Source organism: Stegodyphus dumicola, chromosome 7, assembly GCF_044657685.1.
Source record: "Stegodyphus dumicola isolate Sdum_Otavi_A_Nest chromosome 7, ASM4465768v1".
Taxonomy (NCBI): domain Eukaryota; kingdom Metazoa; phylum Arthropoda; class Arachnida; order Araneae; family Eresidae; genus Stegodyphus; species Stegodyphus dumicola.
In genome coordinates, this window is record NC_140774.1 from 152,875,195 (window position 1) to 152,901,642 (window position 26,448).

At 33.7% G+C, this 26,448-nt stretch overlaps 2 protein-coding genes across 6 annotated transcripts in view; one reads left to right on the plus strand and one right to left on the minus strand.

The window, feature by feature from the left end:
- Nucleotides 1-26,448, minus strand: part of egg (SET domain bifurcated histone lysine methyltransferase eggless) — a 318,317-nt gene that overhangs the window by 255,617 nt on the left and 36,252 nt on the right. The gene's annotated exons all lie outside the window — the stretch shown is intronic.
- LOC146996550 (uncharacterized) overlaps nucleotides 1-26,448 on the plus strand; it is a 193,038-nt gene that overhangs the window by 17,659 nt on the left and 148,931 nt on the right. Inside the window, exon 2 of one of the 2 annotated variants that reach the window (XM_085820929.1) lies at nucleotides 8,382-9,088. The exons of the other annotated variant lie outside the window; for it this stretch is intronic. Within the exon in view, the coding sequence (XP_085677055.1) occupies nucleotides 8,382-8,543 (162 nt within the window). The 3' untranslated portion in view covers nucleotides 8,544-9,088. Of the gene's footprint in view, nucleotides 1-8,381; nucleotides 9,089-26,448 lie in introns of those variants that run through there. 2 annotated transcript variants of the gene reach the window in all.

Sequence of the window (26,448 nt, forward strand, 5' to 3'; positions counted from 1 at the left end):
AAATTTCAAAACTCCCATCGTAGCATCAGCTTCGAATTTTGCTTAAATTGGAGAAATTCATTCAAGTTCTTCGGTTCACTGCATGATATTACATGGCGTCCTAAGCATTACTTGCCTATTGTGTGCCCTGATTTTCCAAGAATTGGATTGCAGTGACCTTGCACACCCCTGTTTATGATTACAGTAAGACGATAAACGAACGACAAGATTATTTATCACAGGAATAAATAGAAGGGCTAGGTCATTTCTTTGTTCGACTCCTCGCCGACGCGAGCCTCACGGAGGGGCTTAACTGGAAGTAATTTGACGTGTCTGTGTTGCACCTGCTCTGATTTCGCGCGTTTAAAACCGTAGTTTCATTCAGTCGCGAGACGATTTTCTGGAGGTCGCATATCTAAAATTAATTTTAATCATACATATTTGTTTTCTAATAATGCAAATATTTAATAATTGTATATATATATATATGCGAGCAGACGGCTCTCTCTCCTCTTCAAAGAGTTAAAGAAGACAGACGGTCTTCCTATGTCTTAGTTGCAGTTTTGGTTCTTATTGTGTGTTAACTGACTTTAGATGATCATACTATTTAAAACTAGCTGGAGACTAATCTATTCTATCAACGCCGGAGGAACTCTGTGTGAAAGGACTGTCTGTGATTGTGCATCATTACATGAATCCTTGAACATTTAATCTTCACTTAATTTATCTTCATTACTCTTTATTTCTTATTGTTAAATAAAAGCATTTAAAATGCTACATTCATGCTCTGATTTAAAAGAAACCTTACAACATGGCGACCATCTGTGCGGCCTCGAACTCGAAAGTGTGCGAGCGACATTATGAACTGTGCTTTGAACTGACTGAGTGAACTGTTGTCACGAGTTATTGGAGTTATTGGATTACTCGTATAAAGTGTGGATTACCCTATTGACGACGATCATCTGTCGGGAGAGAAGAAAACTCTCTTTCCAATATGAAGTTAGTAGAAATTCCAGAATTGGAAGCAGCTTTAAAGAACAGTAAAAGTTCTGAAATCAAAAGTTTGCATAAGCTTATTTTTAATACTGATGGAGATCGAAATAACCGGAAAAGATTACGTGAATTTTCTGGCTTTACATTTAAACCAGATTCTGAAGAATTTAATAAGAAAATAGATGCAGTGCAGAATAGTTTTACTTTGAATGATTTAATTAAAGTTTGCAATGTATTGTGCATAAATTCAGAAGGTTCAAAATCAGAAGTAGTAACCCGAATTGTCTCTTTTCTATGTGATTTATCTGTATTATTTGAAAATATTTTGCATGAAGAAAATAGTGATATTTAAGATGAAACTATTAATAAAATTTCTGAAGTAGTGCTTGATGATAATCAAAGAGACAATCCTGGTTTTAATGAGTCTCAAGTAAATAACAGTATGCAGCTTCCAATTCAAGATCATTTTAAACCTCATCTCAGTTTTTCGGATATTGAAAGTATTGTTAATCCTTTTTCTGGTAATGCATATGAAAATGTTGATGAATGGATTGATGAATTTGAAGATGTTATAAATTCTTTGAAATTGAGTGATTTGCATAAACTAGTTTTTGCTAAAAGATCATTAAAAGGTAAAGCGAAACGATTTATTCAGAGTGAACCTAAAGTTAATGACTGGTGTAAGTTAAAAAAGCTTTTGAAATCTGAATATGGTAAAGCTTTTAATTCTGCTGAATTGCATGAAATGTTATGTAAGCGTAAATTAATGCCTAATGAATCTTTAGATGAGTATTTTTTGAAAATGAAAGAAATGTGTTCGCGAGGTAATGTTGAAGATGCTTCATTAATTAAATATGTTATAGATAGTATTCCCGATTCTGTGGTTAGGAAAACTATACTATATGGTTGCGAAACAGTATTTGAATTTAAACAAAGGCTAAAAATTTATGATAAAATGAGATCGGACAATGATAAGTTTAAAAATCCGAAACCGAAAGTAAACACTCAAGTTAAAGATAGAAGTAAGCTTGCGTCATCAAACCGAAATCAATCTAACGTTAATAAGGTCAAATGTTTTAATTGCCAGGAATTTGGGCATTGGTCATCGCACTGTGTAAACAAATCGAAGGGTATAAAATGTTTTAAATGTAAAAAGTTTGGGCATTATTCAACTGACTGTCCAGAGCAAACACCCGAGAAACAAGCTTTATTACAACGAATTTTTGATAAGGATAGAATTATGAAGACTGTAGAAATAAATAATCATTTATTTGATGGTCTAGTTGACACTGGTTCGGATGTGACGATATGCAGCGTAGAGTTACACAAGCAGATTGGTTCTCCTAGTTTAAATTGTAGCGATATCACATTAAACGGAATTGAATCAAAGCAAACGTACCCCATCGGCTTTTTTATTTCTGATATTTCAATAGATGGTTTTTCACTTCGTACAAAAATTTATGTTATTAAGTCATTATGTAATCAAATTGTATTAGGTTTGGATGTATTGAATCAGTTTAACTTCTCTTTTTACCGAGAACGGCCTTCAAATAATTTCTTATCGGAATAAAAGTAATGTAAACTTGATAACTGCTGAGTCATATCGAAATTCTAACGTTCGTTGCGTTATGGGAAATTTGAATATTGCTGTGTCACTGAAGAATGTTTATGATATTTCTCAATCGTCTGGCGTCTCCGTTAATGTAAACAAAAGTCCCGAAAGCGGAAGTAGCTCGACGTTTAATTACCTTTCACATCTGGTGAATGCTATTTCTGTCAACGAGATTGATTTATCGCACATTTCAAATGTCGAACATAAAGAAAGACTGTGTAATTTAATTAATTCGTACCAGCCTCGGAAAAATAGACAATCTGACTTTAAGATGCAAATAAATTTATGCGATGAAATTCCTGTCTGTCAAAATAGAAGATACAAGTCTTTCGCGGAACAAAAAATTGTTGACGATCAAATTAAGGAATGGCTGAAAGAAAAAATAATAAAACTTAGCAACTAACTATGCGGCCCCTATCGTTTTGTGTAACAAGCGGGATAATTCTAAAAGATTTATGCATTGACTATCGGAAATTAAATAAGAAGATTATTAAAGACAAATTTCCACTGCCTTTAATTCCGGAAATACTTGATCGTTTAGAACAGTCAAAAGTCTTCACAACACTAGATTTGAAAAATGGCTTTTTCCATGTAGACATAGATGAAAATTGCACCAAATATTACCGCGTTTGTAACACATAATGGAATTTATGAATTTCTTAAAGCTCCTTTTGGTTTATGTATTAGTCCAAATGTTTTTCAAAGGTATATTTATTCAGTATTTCGTGACTTGCTAAATGAAGGTGTACTAATTATTTATTTGGATGATATAGTCATACCGGCTAATGATGAAATTGAATATTTAGACAAATTAGGAAGAGTATTCAAAACTGCTTCAGAATATGGATTACAAATAAGTTTCAAAAAGTGCCAATTCTTAAAACGTAAAATTGAATTTTTAGGACATGTAATTGAAAACGGAACTATTCGACCATCACCTTCCAAAACTGTTGCTGTTCGAAACTTTCCACAACCGCGTAACTGTAAACAACTACAAAGCTTTTTAGGACTAACGGGATATTTTCGTAAATTCATTCCGCATTATGCTAAAATAGCTAAACCTCTTAGTGACTTAGTTAGAAAAGATATTGGTTTTAAGTTCGATTCCGAACAACAGCAGGAAGCTTTCTGCAGATTAAAAGAAATTCTCTCTCAAGCACCTGTTCTACATATATTTAGGCAAGGATATCCATTAGGACTTCATACTGATGCTAGTAGTCAAGGCTTTGGTGCGGTATTACTCCAATTGTCTGACGATGGTAATTATCACCCAATCCAGTATATGAGTAAGAAGACGTCACCGCAGCAAGAGAAACTCTGTAGTTACGAATTAGAAGCCCTTGCAGTTATAGAAGCCCTGAAGAAGTTTAGAAACTATTTGTTAGGCTCTAAATTAAAAATTGTAACTGATTGTAGTGCTTTTCAGAAAACTTTAGATAAGAAAGATTTAACTCCCAAGATTGCAAGATGGGCAATGTTTATTGAAGAATTCGATTACTAAATTGTACATCGTTCAGGAAGCCAAATGAAACATGCTGATGCTCTAAGTAGAAATGCTCTAATTTTAACATCATACACATCCGATGTAACTGAGAAGATTCGGTTAGCACAACAACAGAATGAAGATGACCATGTGAAATTAATCAAGAATTTAGTTGAGAAAGAAGAAGAAAATGGATTCTTCGTGAGAAAAGATATTTTGTACAAATTTGAAAATGGTAAAGATCTGCTAGTAGTCCCAGAATCCTTACAGACTAAAATCATACAGAAGGTACATAAAAAAGGTCACTTTGCTGTAGATAAAACTGTGAATGCTGTAGAGCAAGAATTCTATATTCCCAGACTGAAATGCAAAGTTGAAAAGGTAATTGCTAACTGTATAGAATGTATACTGTACAACAGGGATGTCAAACTCATAGGTACACTTGGGCCAAACAAACAAGGTTTAACTTAGGCAGGCCGCAAAAAAAAAAAAAAAAAAAAAAAGAAAAGAAAAAGAAAAAAAAAATCATAGAAACGTAGATTTATTTCGAATAATACAATAATAAACATATAGAAAAGAACAAGAAAAATTTAATGTTTACATCCTGATACTTGACATCTCTTCTCTGCTATTATCTTTCTTATTGCGGGAGAAATTTTGTTTGCAATGATAACTTTCAACGCTGACCCAAGGTGAGCATCATTAATAAGGTTTCTAATAGGAGACTTATTACCTTTCATGACTGAAAATAACTGCTCGCACCGATAAGTGCTACCACACACGGAAATATTTTCATATGCGAATTTTCGAGTATTTTCAAACCTGGCTGGTAAATATTTGTAAAATTCAGGCACGCCCACTTCAATGAAATTTGCTTTCAAATTTGAGTTGCATTGAATCTTGATCACCTCCATTTGCATATGGCTGGGTACTGAGTCAATACTTATTGAGAAAATCGAAGAAAACAAAAAAAAAAAATTTTTGTCTTCGAGGGAACTAAAATCATTAAACCTCGTTTCAAATTCAGTTGTTAAATTTGCAATTTTTTCTGCGTATTTTTGATACGAAGAAGTATCATCTAAACTTGATTTGTTCATGCTGCACGTCGGGAAGTGCGTCAAATCTTCATTTTTAAGTTGTTTTTCCCAAAGAACTAGTTGACATTTGAATGCTTTAATTATGTCAAACATGTTCGTAATGATATGATCTTTTCCTTGTAACGATAAATTTAAATCCGTTAAGTGTTTGGTTATATCAACCAAGAAAGATAAATCTTGTATCCATATTGGATCGTAAAACAAACTTACGTCTTAATTTTTCGTTTTTAAAAACTGACATATTTCTTCTTTCAAATCCCAGAATTGTTTGAGAATCTTGGAGCAAGATAACCAATGTACCTCGGTATAGTAGGACAAACTCGAATATTCACTATCTAACTCACTTAAGAAAGCAGTGAATTGACGCTGATTTAAACATCGAGATCTTATAAAATTTATAACTTTTTTTATATATGACAAAACATTCTCCATATTTATTACTTTCGTGCATAGAACTTCTTGATGTATAATACAATGCATATGATGAATGTTTGAACCGTGAATTTCACTAATTTTTTTCTTAGTAATGCTACGAAGCCCTTGTTTTTCCTGGTCATTGATGGAGCGCCATCTGTAGCTACAGAATTTAATTTTGCCAAAGTATTTCTGCAGAAGTCCAAAAACACAAGTAAATATATCTTCTCCTGTGGTAGTACCAGGCATCGGTATTAGTTCCAGTAATTCCTCAAAAATGTTAAAATTCTTGTCACAAAAACGAAGAAACACTGCTAATTGAGCTTTGCCACTAATAACCGTGCTCTCGTCACAGGCAATGGAGAAACTTTCGAAACTAGATGATTTTGCTTTGATCTGATCACTTAAATTCGCGGCTAAATCAGTATCTCTTTCCGCAACTGTATTTCGAGACAATGAAATTGATTGAAAAGCCTTCACATTTCCAGGACAAACAATTTCTCCAGCTTTCATTAGGAATTCCTTGATGAAATCACCGCCAGTAAAAGGCTTCGAATGTTTAGCTATCAACTCGGACAAGACGTAGCTTGCATGTACCGCCGCTTCACTTTCTTGCAATACTTTACTAAACATGGACTGTTGCTTTTTCACTCCTAACTTGAGCTCTTTCAACTTTTCTTCTCTCATTAATCCTTCGTACTTGTTATATTTCGATTTTTGTTGTTCGTAATGACGTTTAATATTATATAACTTTGGTACATTAATAGTATTATTACATATCAAGCAGATTATTTTATCTTTTATTTCACAGCAAAAATATTCTAATTCCCATTTTACTTGGAATATTCTATGTTCGTCAGCGATTTTTCGTTTAATTTTACTACCACTTGATTTTGATATAGAAATACTGAATACAAAGGGCTGGAATAAACACGGTTAACGTTAAAAAGTTAACAAAAATCTATTCTTTCCACAAGAGATAAATCAAAATGCTGAAATATTTCTTCAAAAATATTCTAACAGTATCACAAAATGTCAAACGTTTAGCAAAAAATCAATTCAAAACAGAGAAACTAATTCTATCTCACAGCGAAATCGCTACAAAACAATCACAGCATTAAGTAAACAAACAGTTCGCTAGAACTACAGCTACTACTGAGATGAGTTGTTTGTTCTCGGCTTTTATAAGCTTTATAATTAATTTCTCGAATATACTGGAAACATCTATAAATATCTGGATTTTTGTGGATGGCAATAGCAATTACGAGATATTTATTTATTAGGTATTAAATGCACGCGCTGTTTTATTTTTAACCTTCCAACGCAGCTGTCTTTTCAAAATCATCTGCGTTGCTAAGGCAACATGAAGCAAATCTAATTACAAATCTAAATAAAAAAAACTAAATAAATAAATAACTATGAAATCCGTAACAATATGAATTAAGTAATAATTAATAATAAAGCAAAGTGCATGCACATGCATGCACCAATATATCGTACAAAACTATGATTGGAAAACTGAGACCATGAGTTCGGCCACATTCGGCTACCGGGGGATGCGTACAAGTTCTGAGTGCACGTGTCCCCCAAAAGCCGAAGGTAGCTGAACGCAAGCTACTCACACGCATTTTTAATTTAAGTAGTGTGTGTGTCAGCTCGCTGTGAGTAATCTAACAACACTGAATAAATTACCGTTAATTACTTAGCAGTAAACATTTCATTTTTTTCTTCGTCGATATGTTATTTTATTATTATATATTATTATTTGCCGATATATTGGCCGGGCCGCAAAAATATTTGTTGTGGGCCGCGAGTTTGACATCCTTGCTGTACAACAAGAAGCAAGGAAAAGCAGAAGGATTTCTTCATCCTGTACCGAAAGAAAACGTTCCCTTGAGTACGTACCATATCGATTTTATTGGACCTCTTCCATCAACGAACAAGAGATACCAACACATTCTAACTATTGTCGATGCTTTTACGAAATTTACTTGGTTCTATCCAGTGAAATCAACAACTAGGCAAGAAGTTATTTCAAAATTGAAGCAACAACAGACTGTATTTGGAAATCCAGCCAGAATCATTTCAGATCGAGGTAGTGCCTTTACATCGAAAGAATTTTCAGCTTACTGTACAGAAGAAGGTATAGAACATGTTAAAATTACTACCGGTATTCCACGAGGTAACGGACAGATTGAGCGAATCCATAGAATTTTGATTCCTGTTTTGTCAAAATTATCACATGAAGATTCAACGAAATGGTTTAAGTATGTTCCAGATGTCCAGAGGATAATCAACAGTACAACTACGAGAAGTACGAAATATTCACCGTTTGAGCTTCTCATAGGCACGAAAATGAAGAATAAAGAAGATCTGAGAATTAGTGAGATACTGAATGAAGAATATTTAAAGCAGTTGATGCAAGAACGTGATGAAATGAGAGAAGATGCAAAAAACAACATTTTGAAGATTCAAGAAGAAAATCGTAAACAATTCAACAAAAAACGTAAGAAACCGAAACTGTACAAGATTGGCGATTTGGTAGCCATTCAGATAACTCAGTATGGGACTGGTTTGAAACTGCGACCGAAATTTCATGGACCGTATAAAATCATAGCTGTTAGACCAAATGCCAGATATGAAGTCGAAAAAGTAGGATGCCATGAAGGACCGAATTTGACATCTACTGCGGCTGACCATATGAAGCCATGGTCAAATTGATTTGATGTTTGTATCAGCTCAAAACCTAAGGACCTAATACTCTTTTTTTTTTTTTTTTTTTTTTTTTTAATTCTCTTTGCAGGTACATGATGGTGATGTCCATTCAACAGACATCGAGGACGATGCCTCTTCAGGCTGGCCGAAGCTGTGGAAATCATCAACGCCCGATGCCGACTTAGCGAATTACCAGCTGACGTCATCACCGCACAGCGCAGTAAGAATCATTCCAGACAGCGTTAGATAGCGTCCAGACGTGGATGTGAGTGGAGATGTGAGCAGACGGCTCTCTCCTCTTCAAGAGTTAAAGAAGACAGACGGTCTTCTTATGTCTTCGTTGCAGTTTTGGTTCTTCTTGTGTATTAACTGACTTTAGATGATCATACTATTTAAAACTAGCTGGGGACTAATGTATTCTATCAACGCCGGAGGAATTCTGTGTGAAAGGACTGTCTGTGATTGTGCATCATTACATGAATCCTTCAACATTTAATCTTCACTTAATTTATCTTCATTACTCTTTATTTCTTATTGTTAAATAAAAGCATTTAAAATGCTACCTTCATGTTCTGATTTAAAAGAAACCTTACATATATATATATATATATATGTAATAATAAAATTCCATAGTCGAAAATACACTTACATTTTCTAACTGTATGTTCTTTTCATTTTTAATGGCGACGGTCTCTTATTTTGAAAGTACGTGGAATTAAATATCCAGCCCCGTAGTCAAGTTGTTTTTCCCGCCTTTTCTACACGTACAGTTATAGAATGTTCTGGAGATATTTAAAGCGAACTGGAATGGCTGACGTCATTGCTTGGAAGCTCCGCCTTTCCAGAGGCTATAAAAGGACTCGTAAAGGAATATCGGGGTCTTTTCTTTAATGTAACGATGCAGTAAACTTCATACAAAAAGTTATTAGTAGTTCTTTTTTATTTACTCCGGAGATATGATTTTTGTAACTGCTATTTTTCCTGACCAATAATAAATGGATCCTCTTTTTTAAACTTATCGTCTGATAATTTAAGCTACGACTACATCTATGATTCTTCACCAATCTATTTATTCCGGACAAAAGCTGGTACATCACACACACACACACACACACACATATATATATATATAGTTTTAGTCAGTTTTCCTTTTAAATTCTATATTTAAAGTATCCTTTATGTAATATGGCTTCTTGTGCTGTAGCAACGTGCCGTAACACTTATAGAAATACGAAAGAAAGAGATATTGTATTTCATGCTCTCCCAAAGGATAATTTGCTTTTGTCGAAAGAATGGATACATAAATGTCGAAGACATGATTCTATTAATGTGAAAAACGCAAGAATTTGCGGCGAACATTTTCTGTGCAGTGATTATGAAAATGACATGAGAAATCACTTACTTGGATTGCCGCAAAAGAAACTGTTGAAATGCAGTACTGTGCCGAAAGTAAATTTATCGTGTGCAGTAAACGAAATAACACCAAGAAATCGGTGACATTTTAAAACTAAATGCAGAGTGCTTTTGAAAGACTACACGAATTCAGCCCAAAGAAAATTTGTTTTGAGGCCGAGAACGAAATTGAAGCTGAATAAATCGAATGTGAATGATTTTGAAATAAAACTCACAAGTGACAATGCCCTAAGTGACAATATCCCTGAATGACCTAAGTGTAGGTAAACAAGAATGTATTGAAAAATAGAGAAAAGAAAAATTTTAGAATGTTTGCTCAGCGACAAAGAAGGTGGACGACATCTAGAAACAAATTTGTATCGGAAATGCAGAAATTAAAATCCCAAGCAACGACATTTAGGAAAAAAACAGCACAGATCGGAGAATTTGGAAAAACGTCTAAAGCATATTTTTACAAAGACGCAGATTAACGCATTGCTAGAAAAGAAGGAAAATCAGGTGGACTAGTGAAGATATTTCACATTGCATTGTCATAAGATCTGTGTAGAATACATATTTTATATAGAAATGCATATGTTTTTTTCCCAAAGAAAAGAAACCCAAAAGGCAAAAAAGTGGATTGCTTCGAATGTGGTAGCCAATAAATAATATTTCAACAACTTGTAGTTGCATTGTGACTGTACAAGTAAGCATATATAATATGTTTGGATATGAAATATTTCTAGATGACATTTTAGAAGTTATAGCGTAAAGCATATTTCAAATGAGAACTAATTTTGTTAAGTTATTGTTAAAGTTATTTTTATTGTATCGTGTGTTATTATTGACTCGATTTTGTGCTAGCTTAGCATTCTAGATAAAATATAATAGTATAACATTAAAGTAATTGGCATAAGAAAACATGCCTCCTTAATCCCCACTTTTGAAAAATTATATAATTTTTTTTTAGGTACTGTGAGTAAAGTTGTTTTGTCTAAATTAAGATAACAATCTTAATGCACTTATTTAAATGTAATATTGATGTAAGCCTAAGTTACAAAATTATTTAAAAAAAATATATGTTATTATATTGAATCGGGAGAAAAAATGCCAATGTAAAATTTACAATTGGGCTGAAACTCCAACTTAGATTAGCAGAAATTTTGAAAACTATGCCAATTTTTTGATTAATTTTAAATAATTGTTATTATAGTTATCTTAGAAGCAGTAGTACAGTTCTCTTAGTTAACATGCAGATAAAGAAATGATTAGAAATAAACAAGCATTTAAAGAAAAAAAAAATCCCTGCAAATTAAAAAAAAAGGAACTTTATGCTAAGAGTAGCGCATTTTATCTGTTACATTCAAATTGAGTAAGTACTATTAAATTTTTTAATGTTCAGTGTAAAATGCATACTGCAGCAACATTGTCTCTTTTAAATTATAGCTATCTTTCACACGCAGCTCATTTTAAACGCTGGTTCTTCAGATTAAAACGATATTTCTTCAGATATTTCTATGCTGTCAGTTGCATCTCCGCGCTCAGTGTCATCATGGCTACGTCTTCACTCCTGACTGCCTGTTTCAGGGGGAAAAGCTCTATGAGCTAGCCCTTCTCTTTTAAGTCCTGTATTTATCACAAACTTAATGGCCAAAACATTTATGATTTTATTCTTTTCACTTAAAATTTGCAGAAATTTTGAAGAAAATTATTTTTAAAAAAATCCGCCAAAGCTACACTGACTACCAATAAGTATTTGGACACCTATGCAAATGACGATATCTGCAAATGACGATACGTCACGGACTCCGCCGGTATATATCGTGTAGGAAACAACATCGGCTTTAGTCGCATGCAAGATGCCTCGCAGTTCGGAGCTCTCTGATTTCGAGAAAGGTATAATTATCGGGTATCACAAATGTGGCCGATCCTTAAGGGACATATCTAGCGATCTGAAGTACCCAAAATCGGCAGTGGCCTATGTGATTAAGAAGTGGAAGGTGAGCGGTGATTGTCGGAATGTGCCCCGAGTCGGCAGACCAACGAAACTGGGAGATAGAGACCGACGAGTGCTGTCCAGAGAAATTCGAAAGAACCGCACCCAACCGATGGCCCTCATCCACGAGGAGTTTCAACAGGTATCCGGGAGTATTGTTTCAATGAATACCATCCGTAAGGAAGCACATTTGCTTGGTTTTCATGGTCGTGCTGCTGCCCATAAACCTTTGATTACAAAGTCCAACCGCGCTGCTCGGTTAATGTGGTGCAAAGCACATCCAAATTGTACCGTAGATCAGTGGAAACGGGTTCTTTGGAGTGACGAATCAAAGTTCACCCTTTACCGTTCGGATAGCAGGGTCTGGGTCTGGCGTCTACCTGGAGAACGTCGCCTGCCAGAATGCATTGTGCCAACAGTCAAGTTCGGCGGAGGTGGAATTATGGTCTGGGGGTGTTTCTCCTGGTATGGGCTGGGACCCTTGGTCCCCATTCATGGTAAGCTCAACTCCGATGCCTACTGCACTATTTTGGATGACAATGTGCTTCCTACGTTGTGGAAGTTTTACGGATTGGACGCCTGTTACTTTCAGGACGACAATGCCAGTTGTCATGTTTCGACGTTAACCAAGGCTTGGTATGGTGCCAATGGAGTTCATCGAATGGACTGGCCTGCCCAGAGTCCAGACCTAAACCCTATCGAGAACCTCTGGGACGAGTTGCATCGCCGAATTCAGGGGTGCACTACCCGTGCAAAATCGGTGAAGGAACGTCTATGTCTTCTCCAAGCCGAGTGGAAGAAAATACCACTAGCTGTCATACAAAGACTTGTGGAAAATATGCCCCGGAGGGTCCACGCTGTAATTACCTCTCCTGGAGGCTCTACCAATTATTGATTTTGAATAAAGTTAGTTTTTCTTTTCTATCACAGGTGTCCAAATACTTATTGGTAGTCAGCGTATACAGTAAGCACTTGTTATATCCAATTTTCATGCGTTTGAAGGTTCGATGTAGCCGCATAAAAAAGCATTAAGTGAATAAGAAGCTGGATGAAGTAAAACGGTTCGTTATAAACCGAATTTAACTGTATATAGCTAATCCGTGTTGACGATTTTAATTTTACAGTAAAACAATACAAAAAAAGTTTTCTACAGAAAAACTTCTACAACAGCAATCCTTTCAAGAACACAGGCAGTGCGTTCACCAATCTTACAACTCTACCTGCTGTAGGCTCACCAACGTCCAAGCGGTAAAGTCGATGAAGACTAATAGTTCGGTACAGGGTTCGAATCTAGGCGAATGGCCGAGTATATACGAGCCAGTTTCCCTTAGAAAGTCACCCACAAAGGCATCTCACCCTCAGGCAAATAGCCTAGATTGTTTTGCCATAATAAATATAACCATTAATTGCCATAATCAAATAAATTAAAGTCTTCTACATTGCCAGAATCAAATAAATTGCCATAATCAATCTTTTAATTGCCCTAATCAAATAAATCAAAGTCTTTACACCTATCAACTTTTTATAAAGTCCTTGATAACCTTGACCCTATAATCTTGATAGTCTCTGCTCGTTTCCTTAGTGAGATTTCTTGGCGACATTTCAGAAACATATTTCGTTCCGCTTCTTCAAAATGACTTCGTCCCAGCACAGACATATTCTATTCTCCCACCTTTTTACACATGCTTAATATTCCTCTCATATAAATAGATTTCCTATTATCGGAGATAATATAGTTCCATGTTAAATTAGATAAAAGCAGCAAGCATTTAAGATTAAAATACATACATTTTGATTAGAAACGTTTTGCATGATATAAGTAAATTTGCCATCTTATACATATAGGTGTAATATTATTTTTAAGCTTTTTTTTTTAACTTATTAAATTCAAAATAGCACAATAACACATTAAATACATTTTTACATATTTATTTTTGACCTTTTTATACAATCAGGTAATGCGTATAACGGCTTTCAAAATGTAAATGCATATTACATCAGTTATATTTTAATATGAATTTTCGAAAGAACATTCATATTCAAATTCTTCATATTCAAATTAAAATTCGCTTAAAGATAATTAAGGCGAATTTTAATTTTTCTGGAAGTAAATTAATAAATAAATACACAGCATTAGGATTAAGTTCGTATTGGATATTCTCGTTCTTTACCTCGTACAACTACGGGAAAGAAGTACACTCTACTTGTCACGAACTACTTTAGTACGTGGCCCGGAAGCTCGCCATATCCGATCACGAAGCTTCAACCGTTGCAAAAGTTCTAGTAGAAAACTGGATTTGCCGCTTTAGAATGCCTCCTCTTATTCACTCTAACCATGAAACAAACTTCACATCTGCCATGTTTAAAAGATTAAGTAGAATTTTACGTATGGAAAAGTCTTAAACCTCTCCTTTAAACATCCACAGTCGGACGGCATGCGAAAACAACAACATTGTCACTTTTTAGCACTTAATATACAATCCTTTTGTGCATTCAAACAGCTACTTGATTCCTTCGTATAGCTCATCTTTTGGAGTATTTTTCAAGTCTCTCGTTACAGCTTGTTGAATGTAAAAATAATTTCTTTTTAAGTCAGATTTTACTTCAGGGAATATAAATTAGTCTGCAGATACCAAATCTGGTGAATAAGGGAGGTACTTGAGAACTGTTACATTTTTCTTTGCTGAAAACCATTTTAGAAGAACGGAATTATGCGACGACGCATTGTCATGCCGAATGAGCTTCTTCAGTGCTGAATTCTATTCAGAAGTCTATCCACCACATCTGTCACTGTTTATCGCTCAACCTCCAAATTCCTTACGACTTGCTCATGTCATCCGCATGATCACAAGGCTGGATTAAGACTTTCAGATGTTTTAAGCAATTAAAAGATTATGATGTCCCCACATATATTTACGCCAGTTTTTCCCTCATTATTTTTTGTTTTCGGCCATGGTTTAGCTGCATCATACATTCCATAATAAAACCAGCAATGGAAAATTTTTGTGACCATTTACTGCACTTTTTTCTGATGACCCCTTTTCGTGATGCCCTAAACACGTGCTTATGTTGCTTAATGGTTAACCCAGATCTGATGTTCTTTACTCGAGATTAGATTTTTTAAACAGAAATTTCTATTGCTGTGCTAAACCTTCTCCACCTAAGCAGATGATTGCAATTTTGTCTAAAAATTAAAAGCAAAATGCCAAAGTTTCATTTACAACCACAATTTATCTGAAAATATCTGGATTAGTTCCCGTTTTACAGCAAAACTGTATTGTTATTCTCGACGCAACTTTCGAGTCTAGGGCAGCGTATGTTCACTGATTCCAAGCAAACCATTAGCAAAACCATTTAGCAGGTTTGCTCTAGATTGTTAAAAAAAAAAAATTAGGCTTAAAAACTTTGAAGACGGTCTCTATAAGCATTCCAAAAATTTATGATTCTTATAACACGCATCTATTTTTCCGTGCTTTTTCAAGAACACGCTACTCTGCTTTTGTGTACTTCTTCGCTAACAAATTTTTAGCATTTTAAAATACAAATTTGAATTATTAAATAAAGATTATATGATATATTAAAAATAAAACACTGTTGTTCTCCATATGTATGCAGCTAATAATCCATATGTACGCAGTAATCACAGAATTGCATAAACTTGGCATTGCGCACTGATCATGATCAAGAGCAACGAAAATAAGGTTACCAGAATAAAATCATTATCTAACGTAAAAATCACCAAACTTGGCGAGCACCCGATACTTCATTTTAGTCAGCAGCCGCCTAAGGCGCGAACTCAGATGTTCTCATTATTTCGGTTCTGACTGTACCGATCGCCTAGGGCCAAAAAAGTATTAGAGCATGGCCTGCCTTCTGTTCAGTTCGGAAAATGCTATTTTGATGGTTATTTGAATGAAAAACACCCTGTTGGCATTCTCGGTGCACATAGTTTTCATGGTTTTTTCCACTTGAAATGAAAATCCGAAACAGCTGCCTTAATGATAAAGTCATTCGTTTCTTTATTAGATAAAGATGATAAGCTTTAAGCTAATCAAATTAAACAAACGGCAGTAATCAGGATGAAACTCCGCTTACTTAGTCTATTTTGAGTTTGTATTTTGTACTTATTTACCAAAGTTTTTTTTTTTTTTTTTTTTATATCCTCAGAGTATATTACATGCAGCATGATGCTGCTTAGTCTATTACTTGAAGCACTTAAAAATCTTTTCGACCCCTCCCTCATTTACGATCGTAATAGGTGTCATTCACTGCACAGCACTTATTTTCTCTATCTCATTTGATATTGTAGTCCAAGTCAATCTTCATTCGTGGGTTTTTCACGAAGTTCTCTTCGTTCTTTACACCCACTTCATTTATTTTTAACGTGTTTCTACACATAAAAAGGAAATGAAGTGGATGTGGAAAGGGGATTAAGGCAGTCTAACCATCTTTCGAAGCTGCTGTTACCATGGTCACGAGGCAAACCAGACAGCAGAAAATGAACTTGAAGTGCCTACTCTAAATAATGGATTATAAAGCCACTTGCTAGAAGCTGCAGAACATTCTATAAGAGTCTCTCGGAAGGAAATGATTACTTGCCGTAAGGAGTTGTATTTTTTAATTTGCCTCTTCTTGGTATTCCTTAACTTACTTCGGTTTCAAGACTGAGTCATTTTTCATTGTTTGGTAAATCAAATCATTGCGTGATATTGCAAATAAACAATATTTATGAATATCATCTCAAAGAAGGTGTTAATGCTTTTATTAAATTTAATCTTGGCAAAATAAAAATTGTCGCTATAGCATCTGAAGGAAATATCAGTAGCAACCCTCACCGCAAATAACCCAGTAAAAAAGAATGTACATCAATGAATAAGTCTCTTCATTATTAAATGAAAATCAAATTAAATTTTTTTTAATTTCTCTTCAGAGACACTCCACTAAAGGTCATATTTTAATCATTCCAAGAATGTCGTACTGCTGAGTTTTCAACTGACTGTTTAATTTTTTTTTTTTTTTTTAAAATAATCTTTTAGCAGGATGCTTAAATGCACTAATTTGCGATAATTAATTTGGTTCTAGTTTTTAATATTATAAACAGTTAAGAAAGGGTTTTCGAACTATTTTGGGGTTATGTTACGTTACGCTGCCATGCATTATCAGCCCAATGATTTGGAAAATGAATGAAACGGAAAATTTTCAATTTATCTTCACCGAGACTGGCAGACGGCCATTTTTCAGAGTGTTGCTATTCCAGTGATCTTCATTTCATCTTCCAAATTAAACGTGCATTAACAAACTGAAAGATTAAAAAATAATAAGCACACTTCTTAATAATTTAAGTCTTTATTTTATTTTTCAATATATATCTAACTGATGTAATTTAAAATACATTTAACTAATAATATATCCAATTCATAATTGCAGCCACCAGTGGAGGAATTTAAGACGGCTGAATATTGGAAGTTCGAGCTGAGTTCAGTCCAAGGCTAGCTATATGGCTGGTTTCATGAATATTCCCATGAATAACGTGAATAGGAGCCAGTTTCTCTCGGAAAGTCCTCCATGAATGCATCCGTCGGGCAGATAGCCTCGTGGACTCTGCCACATTCAAATTTAAATAACCTAACCAACTCATAATTCTTAAGAATATTTGCGGCGTTATCAAAATTAGTAAATGATGCTTCCAATATGATTACGAATTTCCAATACAATTACGTAATCATTCAGTAATTACGTTTGTCCCCCCTCTTTGTTTTACGTGTTGTTGATTTATTTCGGGCTTGAAATTCAAATCTGTTATTATTTTAATTTTTATATCAAAAATAGACATAGAAAAATAAAGTGGTCAATTCTAGACTAGACAACGGATTAGCTAATGAAGACATGAATAATATGCATCTTAATCAATGAAATGCTGCGCTGTAAATGACCTTGAATTTAGAAAAGTATGTGTTCGGAAACAATTGATTCATTCAGTTTCGTAAGTATTTGCTTGAAAGTCAAAAAGCTTTGAAGAATCGTATAATAATAGAAAATTTAAGCCGAAATTTTAACTCATGAAATTATATGCATTTATATAAACTAGTAATGTTGCTATGGTATATTATACTAAACAATAGTATGCATAAAACATAAGTTTAAATTAAATTTTAAAAATGGATATGCATTAAATGTAGTTAATTTTTTTCACAGTAACCTTTTAAAATGTATGTAAATAGTAACCCATCAACAATAAACACTGATAAATTCTGCATTTAGGAAGAATTCTTTTAACGTTGAAATACCATAAATAAAGCATTTACTGTTAGGCGCAAAATAATTTCCATTATAGAAATGTTAAATAAAACTATCCAAGCAGATTTTCAAAATAAAGATAGAAAGACGTTACTCATCTGCCCGATTAAAAATTAGTTAATGCGAATAATAGATTTCATAATGCATAATTTTACTTCTTTTATTTCTGTGTTTTACTTAGCACTGGGAATGAGTTAATACGATTTTTGTAAACTTTTGCAATGACTATTATTTAAAAGCAGTATTATTATACAGAGTCAACTACTCATAAAATAATGAAAACACTATTTTTAATTGATATTTATATAATTTTGTATGTATACTCACATATTCTTCTACTTTAAAAGTATATATACTAATTTATTGTTATGCAGAATGTCATTCAAACAGTTTTTCCTAATACTAGTTTTAAATTCCTTTTAAATCCTCCTCTCCCCTTCTTTTCGGAAACAGTTTTTTTAAATGCTGCTTTTTCTCAGTCTGCAAAACAAATTTTTTCTCAAGAACTCAAATTTTATCATTAAATCATTCACATTATTTTGGAAGCTGGAAAAAGTACAACACTGCATAATAACATTACATTCACATAACTCTTCACGACTATTGTTATTATCATTTTCAAGTTCCAGATAAGTCTTTTGGGGACTTAAATTCTGAATTCTGTCAAATACACTTTGAAGTTTTTTTTTTTTTTTTTTTTTTTTCTTTTCTCTTCTGCTGTACTTGCTGCTTGATATATTCTGATAAACAGCCGAGTCAGATATATTAACAGTCTGGTTTAGTAGTTGAAATCAGCACCTTTTATTGTCGGTAAACCTAGCGACTTATTTTCCATATCATCCTCGCAATCACATTTAGTGAAGTGATTGCTTGATATTCTAGAATTCTTTGTGTTGAGGTTGGCGGAAATTTCAGCAATGGTCGCCAGTCGTTTCTGTGGAATTCTAAAGGATACAGTCATCTATAATTGGCATTAAATTGCGTTATTTGGCCGGTCGACAGAACAATACGTAAGTACTACTGAATATTTCTAAGTGAAAATCGATGAAATATCATGTTTGTTTCTTTCGTATACATAGTCAAGTAAAGACGATACAGGACATTAGTTTAAAAAAATATCTTCCCATTACAAACACTTTCTAAATACAAATTTAATTTCAAAGTATCCTTAGTAATAATTTTCATATAACAGACACCTCTTTCTCTGAATCTAAGAATTAAAAGACCAAAGCTTTATATTATACAGCTCTCGTCAGTAGGCGAGGTGATGAACCCCACGACGTCACATAACATCCGATATACTTCCCAAGAGAGCTCGTGTCCGGATCTTTCCCTTCGTAGGAATGACTCAGCCCTTCTCTTTCCTTACCCTTGATCACACATCCTGCACAGACGGGGATGGTATAAAGTAACGGAAGTCATTGTGTTAACGACAGGCGAAGGCTGTGTGACAGAAATAGGTATATTACTATACGCTGTAGCATTCATTATTTACTTCAGTATCCCTTGTGCTTCTAGATATTTATGGACTCACGTAGAACTTGCATCATGTACTACTTTTACATTTTGATTGTCTCCCTATATCAGTAATTTTCACTGCATCATTTTTACATACTACATTCTTCTAAATAATTTTCTAGACTTGGTGGACTACTGAATGCATTGAAGAACCATTCTATCATTTATTTTGTATTTCTGCGCCAGAAATTATTCATCGCGTCATTTGAACAAAGTTTTCAATTATTAATTTTATCACTGAAAAGGGTCACACTGTTTGATCACAATGGAATAAAATGCCACTATTTTTCCCCTTCCAAATGCTAGTCCTTGGGAGCCTATTTCACGCATTTTCATTTCGCCAGGCCCAAAATGGAATCACCTCAGGCTCCAGGTAAGAGCTATTTTAATAGTTGTGTATCTGGTGAAATAAAACGCGAATATATTATTTCATAATATATTAATGAAAACGTCAGCCGAATGGACAGATATTGTACATTCATTTGCAAAACATTTCCTTAACATTAACGAAAGTTATCGTCTTCTTTCATATATTTTATTATAAGCGATTCTGAACGCCGCATTTTAATACTGAATGATCTACACTACAGCACTTACAAATTAATATGGTGTCATTACTAGTTAAGTTAAGGTAAAGTACCTCACGAGCTATACGCCCTGAGAATGATAATCTGTTTCATACTCGTACGTTCTGGCGTAATGATAATCTGTTTCATACTCGTACGTTCTGGTGTTTTACGCAAAGAGTTTACGTAAAACGCCTATCACGTACGCTATTCGTAGCTGAAACACGACATCGAAAGAAACATTTCTCAGAACGCCGTTCCGCCAAACCGGGTTACCATCTTCACTTGGTAAACAGACTTCAAAGCCTAACAGGAATCGGTTATCCCTCAGATTGGCGAAAGAGGCGTTTGCATTCAAATTCCATAAATATATAAAATATATTTTGTCATTATTTTAATACTGTTGGCTCAATACCTTGGCAAAATGACTTTTAAATTGTATATTTTTTAACTTCGATTATTGTAATGATCTGTAATGTACATTTTTGGAAATACTTTTATAGTGTACATTCAGTGATTTGCAATTATTTCTAATTTTATTATATGGGGGGCCCATCAGCGGCCGAGCGCTAACGTCGCTGAGCACTGGTAGTTCGGTCTGAGGTTCGAATCCCGCGAACGGGCTGGCTGCATGGGTGTTTTCGTGGTTTTCCCATGTGTAACGTGCAAACGAGCCAGTATCCCTTAAAAAGTCCTCGACGAAGGCATTCCTGTCTTAGGGCAGATAGCCCTCGAGTGCTTTGCCGTAATCTAATAAACCAAACCAATTTTATTATTGTAAACAATATTTTTATATCCATATATTTATTTAATAACTTTCATGTACACAATATAATGTCATTTACTGATATATGTTTTGTGATGAGTCAAAAATATTTATTTTATCCCCAAAATGTTAAATATTTCGTAAAAGATACTTCCTCAATTTTTTGTTTGTTTGTAAATGAGTGAATTTTAATAACTCGCCTTACGAACAAAATGCACTCCAATTATTTTACAATTGTATATTCCATATCCAGGATAATGTGCAAAGAACTAATGACTACAGTTGCTGCCGATTACATGATCGTTATATCAATTCGAAGTAACTTAAATAAACTTTTTGGCAATGGTCATTTTTGAATTGATATATACACACACACACATCTAATAAGTCATATATTTACATGCACATAGAGAGATGCGATGGTTTAAAAGTTGTTGATGTATGTTTATTAATGTAATAAATAAGATTTATATTAATGAATGCATATACAAATGTTTTTAATCGTTCATAATAATAAATTCATAAATTTCCAATGTTTCAATGTGTAGCATTTACGATAAAAATATAGTTCTTTATGTATTTATAATCTAAAAAGTATTTCATTAGTATTATCAAAATAATTCTCATTATTACATAAGCTATGTTTTCCTTTTTTACGCAGTATGTCGCTGATTATGCAATTTCGATTTAAAATTAATAAAAGTAATTAGCAGAAAAGTAAAGTCGCGGATATACAAACAGATTTTTAAAAAATTATTCACCTTAAATTTAACAAAAAAATTATATTATATAACAATACCATTTCTTTTCACAAGATCACCACGAAATACGACAATTTTGGCGACGAATAATTTGTAAACAAATCATTAGGAATTGCACGTCATAAAATACTGTCTACTCTGAAATTTTCACGATTATAAATTTAATGAAAATATAAACATTTTAAAAATGACTTAAGACAGTTATACTACAACAAAACAGCAATATATATATATACGGCTTTTCCATATTTCTTCAATTAAGTCGGCTTCTATTTCCATCATTCAGGATCTCACAGTTGCAGCCATCGCCATATTGAAAATTACCCGTGATCCTTCACAAGCAGAGCTTTCGTCTGATTTGGTTGATCTCTACGTGGAACACAGCTGCAAATTAACAGTTTCCGGAAAAGTTTCTCATAGCCAGACACCCCTTCCTCGGCTAGATGGAACTAACACCCTCTGAGGCTGCTATCACACTTCCGTTTGTTTTGTAAGAAAAACTGTTTGGAACAATTTTTCTGCTTTGTCACAACAGCTAATCACCACAGATCACTTTCGGATTAACATTGTAAATGGGAAACTGGTTCTCCATTACACAAACTGACAGCATTCGAAGCTGATTGGTTGAAAACGAACAACTTGCAATTTTTTTCGAAAGGAAGGAAAAACTCGCGCGTCTTTCTTTCAATTGTAAACCAGGGAGAAAAATTGTCCGAAACAGTTGCTTGTATGAAACAACTGCATGTGTGATATGGGCCTTAAACAGAAAGGTGTTGTTTAAGAAGGTGTTGAATGGAAGAATTCTTGGAAACCTCCAGCTTAAAAGAATCTCGTTTCTTATCGTTGGTTTACCTAAAAATGAAGGCTTGTTAAACCGCCATTACCAGGGTATGTACATATCCTATTTTAACAAGCCCTCACTTCCCTAATCGTCGGTTTACCAACTTAAAGTCATACGAAGTACCCATCTGTTTATTTTTAGATGATTCAATGTGATTGACATCGTCTTGGAAAACATGATGTTATCGGAACAAATAAGGCGATTAACAATTAAAAGAATGAAATTATAGAGAGATAATGAATAAAATTATCCTTTCTTATCAGTAAATGACCATATAAATATGTTGTTTAGAAATATTTGATCTCAGCAGATTTCTCATTTCATTGCAAATCTTGGAGGATTGTACTTCAAAGCAGTCATTCTTAACTCTTACAATACTCACGATGACCGAAATATATGATGATTAGTTAATACTGTCCTATTTCAAAGACTTCCATGGCAAAGAAAAGGCTGATTCTGTCTTTTTCTGGAATTCTGCACGTATCCTTTCCAACCCGTAAAACTGAATATTTACGGCCACCAACATACTCCACCTCCACTTTGTTGCGCCTTCGTAAATGAAGATGGACTCACCTACAGTTTTTTCCGGTACATCGATCGTCACCCAACCTTGAACTCCTATGCTGCAGCAAATCAAAAGTGAATTTGAAGAACTCACACGCGAAAAATATTACGTTCTGCTAAACAAATACCCTGACGGGGATGCCAAGATATCCGCGCACACAGACTATAAAAGCTCCCAGGACCCTTCCTGCTGCATTCCCACACTGAGTTACGGTGCAACACGAATAATGCATTTTACAAGAGAGATTTATATGACTCGCATTCTGAGCCTGGAACATGGATCGCTTCTTCTGATGAACCCCTCCCCCCACGAATGTAGTCTGGAAAAAAGGTATCCCATCACAGCCAGAAGTGAAGGCTATTCGAATAAGTTTGACGTCTAGAAAAATTATATCTACGCTATTGAACCGTTCTTCTGAAGAAATGGATTTCGGTTGTTACGACGAGATAATTAACTCCATAACCCCCAAACTGTGTATGAATAAAAAGACTTTTCCGCGCAAGAAATCACGTTTAGAAGATGAGATACTCGAGATACCCCAGGACGACTGGCTGGGTCGGCATTATCAGTCAACACGAAATCATGATGAAGTGATCAATTATTGGTCATTAGAACAGATGTGTCGTCTTTCCACCGTTGTAAGTAGAAATAATAACGTTCGAATTCATATACAGAACTTTGCAGAAAAGAATAATTTCAACTGTGGATCTTCTCTTCAGGGTTAAGTATGACTCCTGCGACGTGGTATGATTTCATGAACAAATTACCAAACTTTAATTTCAGGTATTCGTAAGCATCTTTCATAGCTAATAATCAGTTGGCGGTATTTTGTGCAAACGGGGTATGTGTTCTTCAACAAATTTTTAAAAGCTCCTGCGGTGGTTTCCGTCTCGTAGCAGATTATTTTGAATTAGAATCAATATAAGACCAATAAACTTTTAGATTTATACAGTGAAATAACGCATACTATCCAAACTGCCCTATTTGAAATTGTGTTACCACATGAGATAAGAAAACTGGAACATTTAACTAGCGAGCAATGCACGCAGAAAGTTAACAATGTTATTTAGGAGGAGTACATAACCAGTCTCAACGAGATATTTATCTGTGAGGGATGTGCAGTCGATCATTCAAGTCAGTGTCGCCACCCCTGTATAATGGAAACGACTCGGGGGAAAAGCTATGAATAATACTGACAAAGCAATATTTGTATTGTCAATGAACTTTAAAAGACTTGTTCAAAAACTCGCTGTTGTATTTATGATAGTGATGACTTTTGAAGAATATTTCATTGTCGCCTCTAAGTGATAGAATAGAAAATTTGTGATAAAAAATTATTTTAGTAAGTATGTATTTTAACAAAAAATGTTTATTTATATTGAGATGTATCTTTATTTAGCTCATATTATGTTTTAAATGAATATCTCTTTACCTTACTTTTACTGCTTAAGTCTTTTGATAACTTACCATAAGAATACCTTTTTTTTACCGTTTAGTGCTTATAGGAAATGGTTTGTTACTCAGGTTTTATACCAATGCATTGCAGAATTTTACATTTCATTTAAGTATAGGTAACGTTTTACTGTTCCTAATGAATGGAATTTTCTTAGAATGTACGTGGGTCTTGGATATTTAATTGCATTTTCTTTAATAATGCTTGAGAATAATTTAATAATAAGTCGCATAAATATGCTTTTCTTTTAAAAATCCTAATCGAAAGTTAATTTAAATTAGTTGATTTAGTATTAAATGTATCTAAAGTGCAAATTGTACCGCAAAATTATTCATGACTTTTGTGTATATACTGACAAGGCTAGATGAAGTTAACTTCAGGTTTTCCTACTGATAGTAAATCTGGAGTGAATAAGAATGTGTTAAGACTCATTTTTAGGTACACAAGTTGCTTTCTACAGCACATTTTTCTAAATCTTGTTGAGGAATTCTGGGTAAATAACTTACATTAGATAAAGGCTATATCCTCATTTGGATTAAAGTAGTAAATATTCTAACAGTGGACAATTCTTCTTCCATATTTAGTTCTTAAGAAAATAGTTCTAAGATAGGTATTCGGTGCTGAGGAAATACTGCAGGAGAAGATGAATGATTTAAATAGCCTTTGGAGTTGGAAAGTTGAATGATCTTTGGAGTTTTCACCTAAAAAAAAGGTAATATTTAGCAGCAGTAATTAAACTGCAGTTCTCAAACATGCATAGAAAGCTCCTATAATGCAAACTTATATGTACAATTATGGGAAAATGGAACACTTATTTGAGTGTAATTTTATATTCTAAAGGGGTTATTCCTCATTAAAGGGGGATTAGTAAGGAATATTTAACTGATATAATGAATATTTATGAATAAATTTCTGTATTCGAGATGGATGAAAGTTTCGAAAATATAGCGAAGATTTTGGTAAAATGGCTCTTACTGTTTTTTTCTTTGGTTCTGTAAATATAAGTATGTTGGTAACGATATATATTGTGTTTCACAAGATTTCGTTCATAAGAGAATAAACTGGTAAATAAATTAATGAAAACTGACACTCAACAAAATCCTAGTGTAAGAAATTTAAAAATAGACTATATGCAGTTGTCTAGGGAAATTTAGTTGGAAATCAACTAGGTTCGAAGAAATGTGTTAACATTATGCACTAGAAATAAAATTATATCCATTAAACAAAATTTCAAGAGCTGAAATGATAACCAATGGGTAAAATCGATGAAATCAATGGTCATTCACCTCTCATTCGATACTGAAAATGTTTATCATAGGAATTTCTTTTGTATGTGTAACTTTAATAATCGTTAATTTCACATGAAAGTTGCCGATGAAGTCAGAAATATCTGTACTCAGTAAAGGAAAAGGGTAATAATGTAAAATTTTCCATAGTCGATACACTTAAAATTTTAAAAATAATAGTATACAATGTAGTCAATTATAAAAAAATACTGAATTAAGGTATTAAGTGTTCAAAATAATAAGAAAGACTTCTGGATATGTACATGAAGCAGTGAATATGGCTCTAAAATTGTGGATAAAAGCTGAGATTTAATTCTAAAAATGCGGAATCTATCAAGTTAGCTTAATGAGAATCGAAGTTCAAAACTGAACATTGTTAGCATTGAAGAGCTTAAAAACATATATTCAGATATAAAGGGTATTAAGAATTAAAAGGCAGTACCAGAATATGCAAGAAATGTTAAAGTTTGAAAAAGAGAATGAAGTTAATAATGAAGTAAAATAGTATAGTCATGGTAAGAGTGCTACAGAATGATAAATTGTATAGTTGGCAAATTAAAATAGTACTATAAAATATAGACTAAGTAAGGGCTATTCGACGAATTGGATATGAAAAACAGTTAAAGGTTGTAAAATAAAATGCTTAATTAAAAACTATTTCTATGTTTAAGAAATTTAAACGTGTAAATTTAGCTGAAATAGTAAAATCTAAAA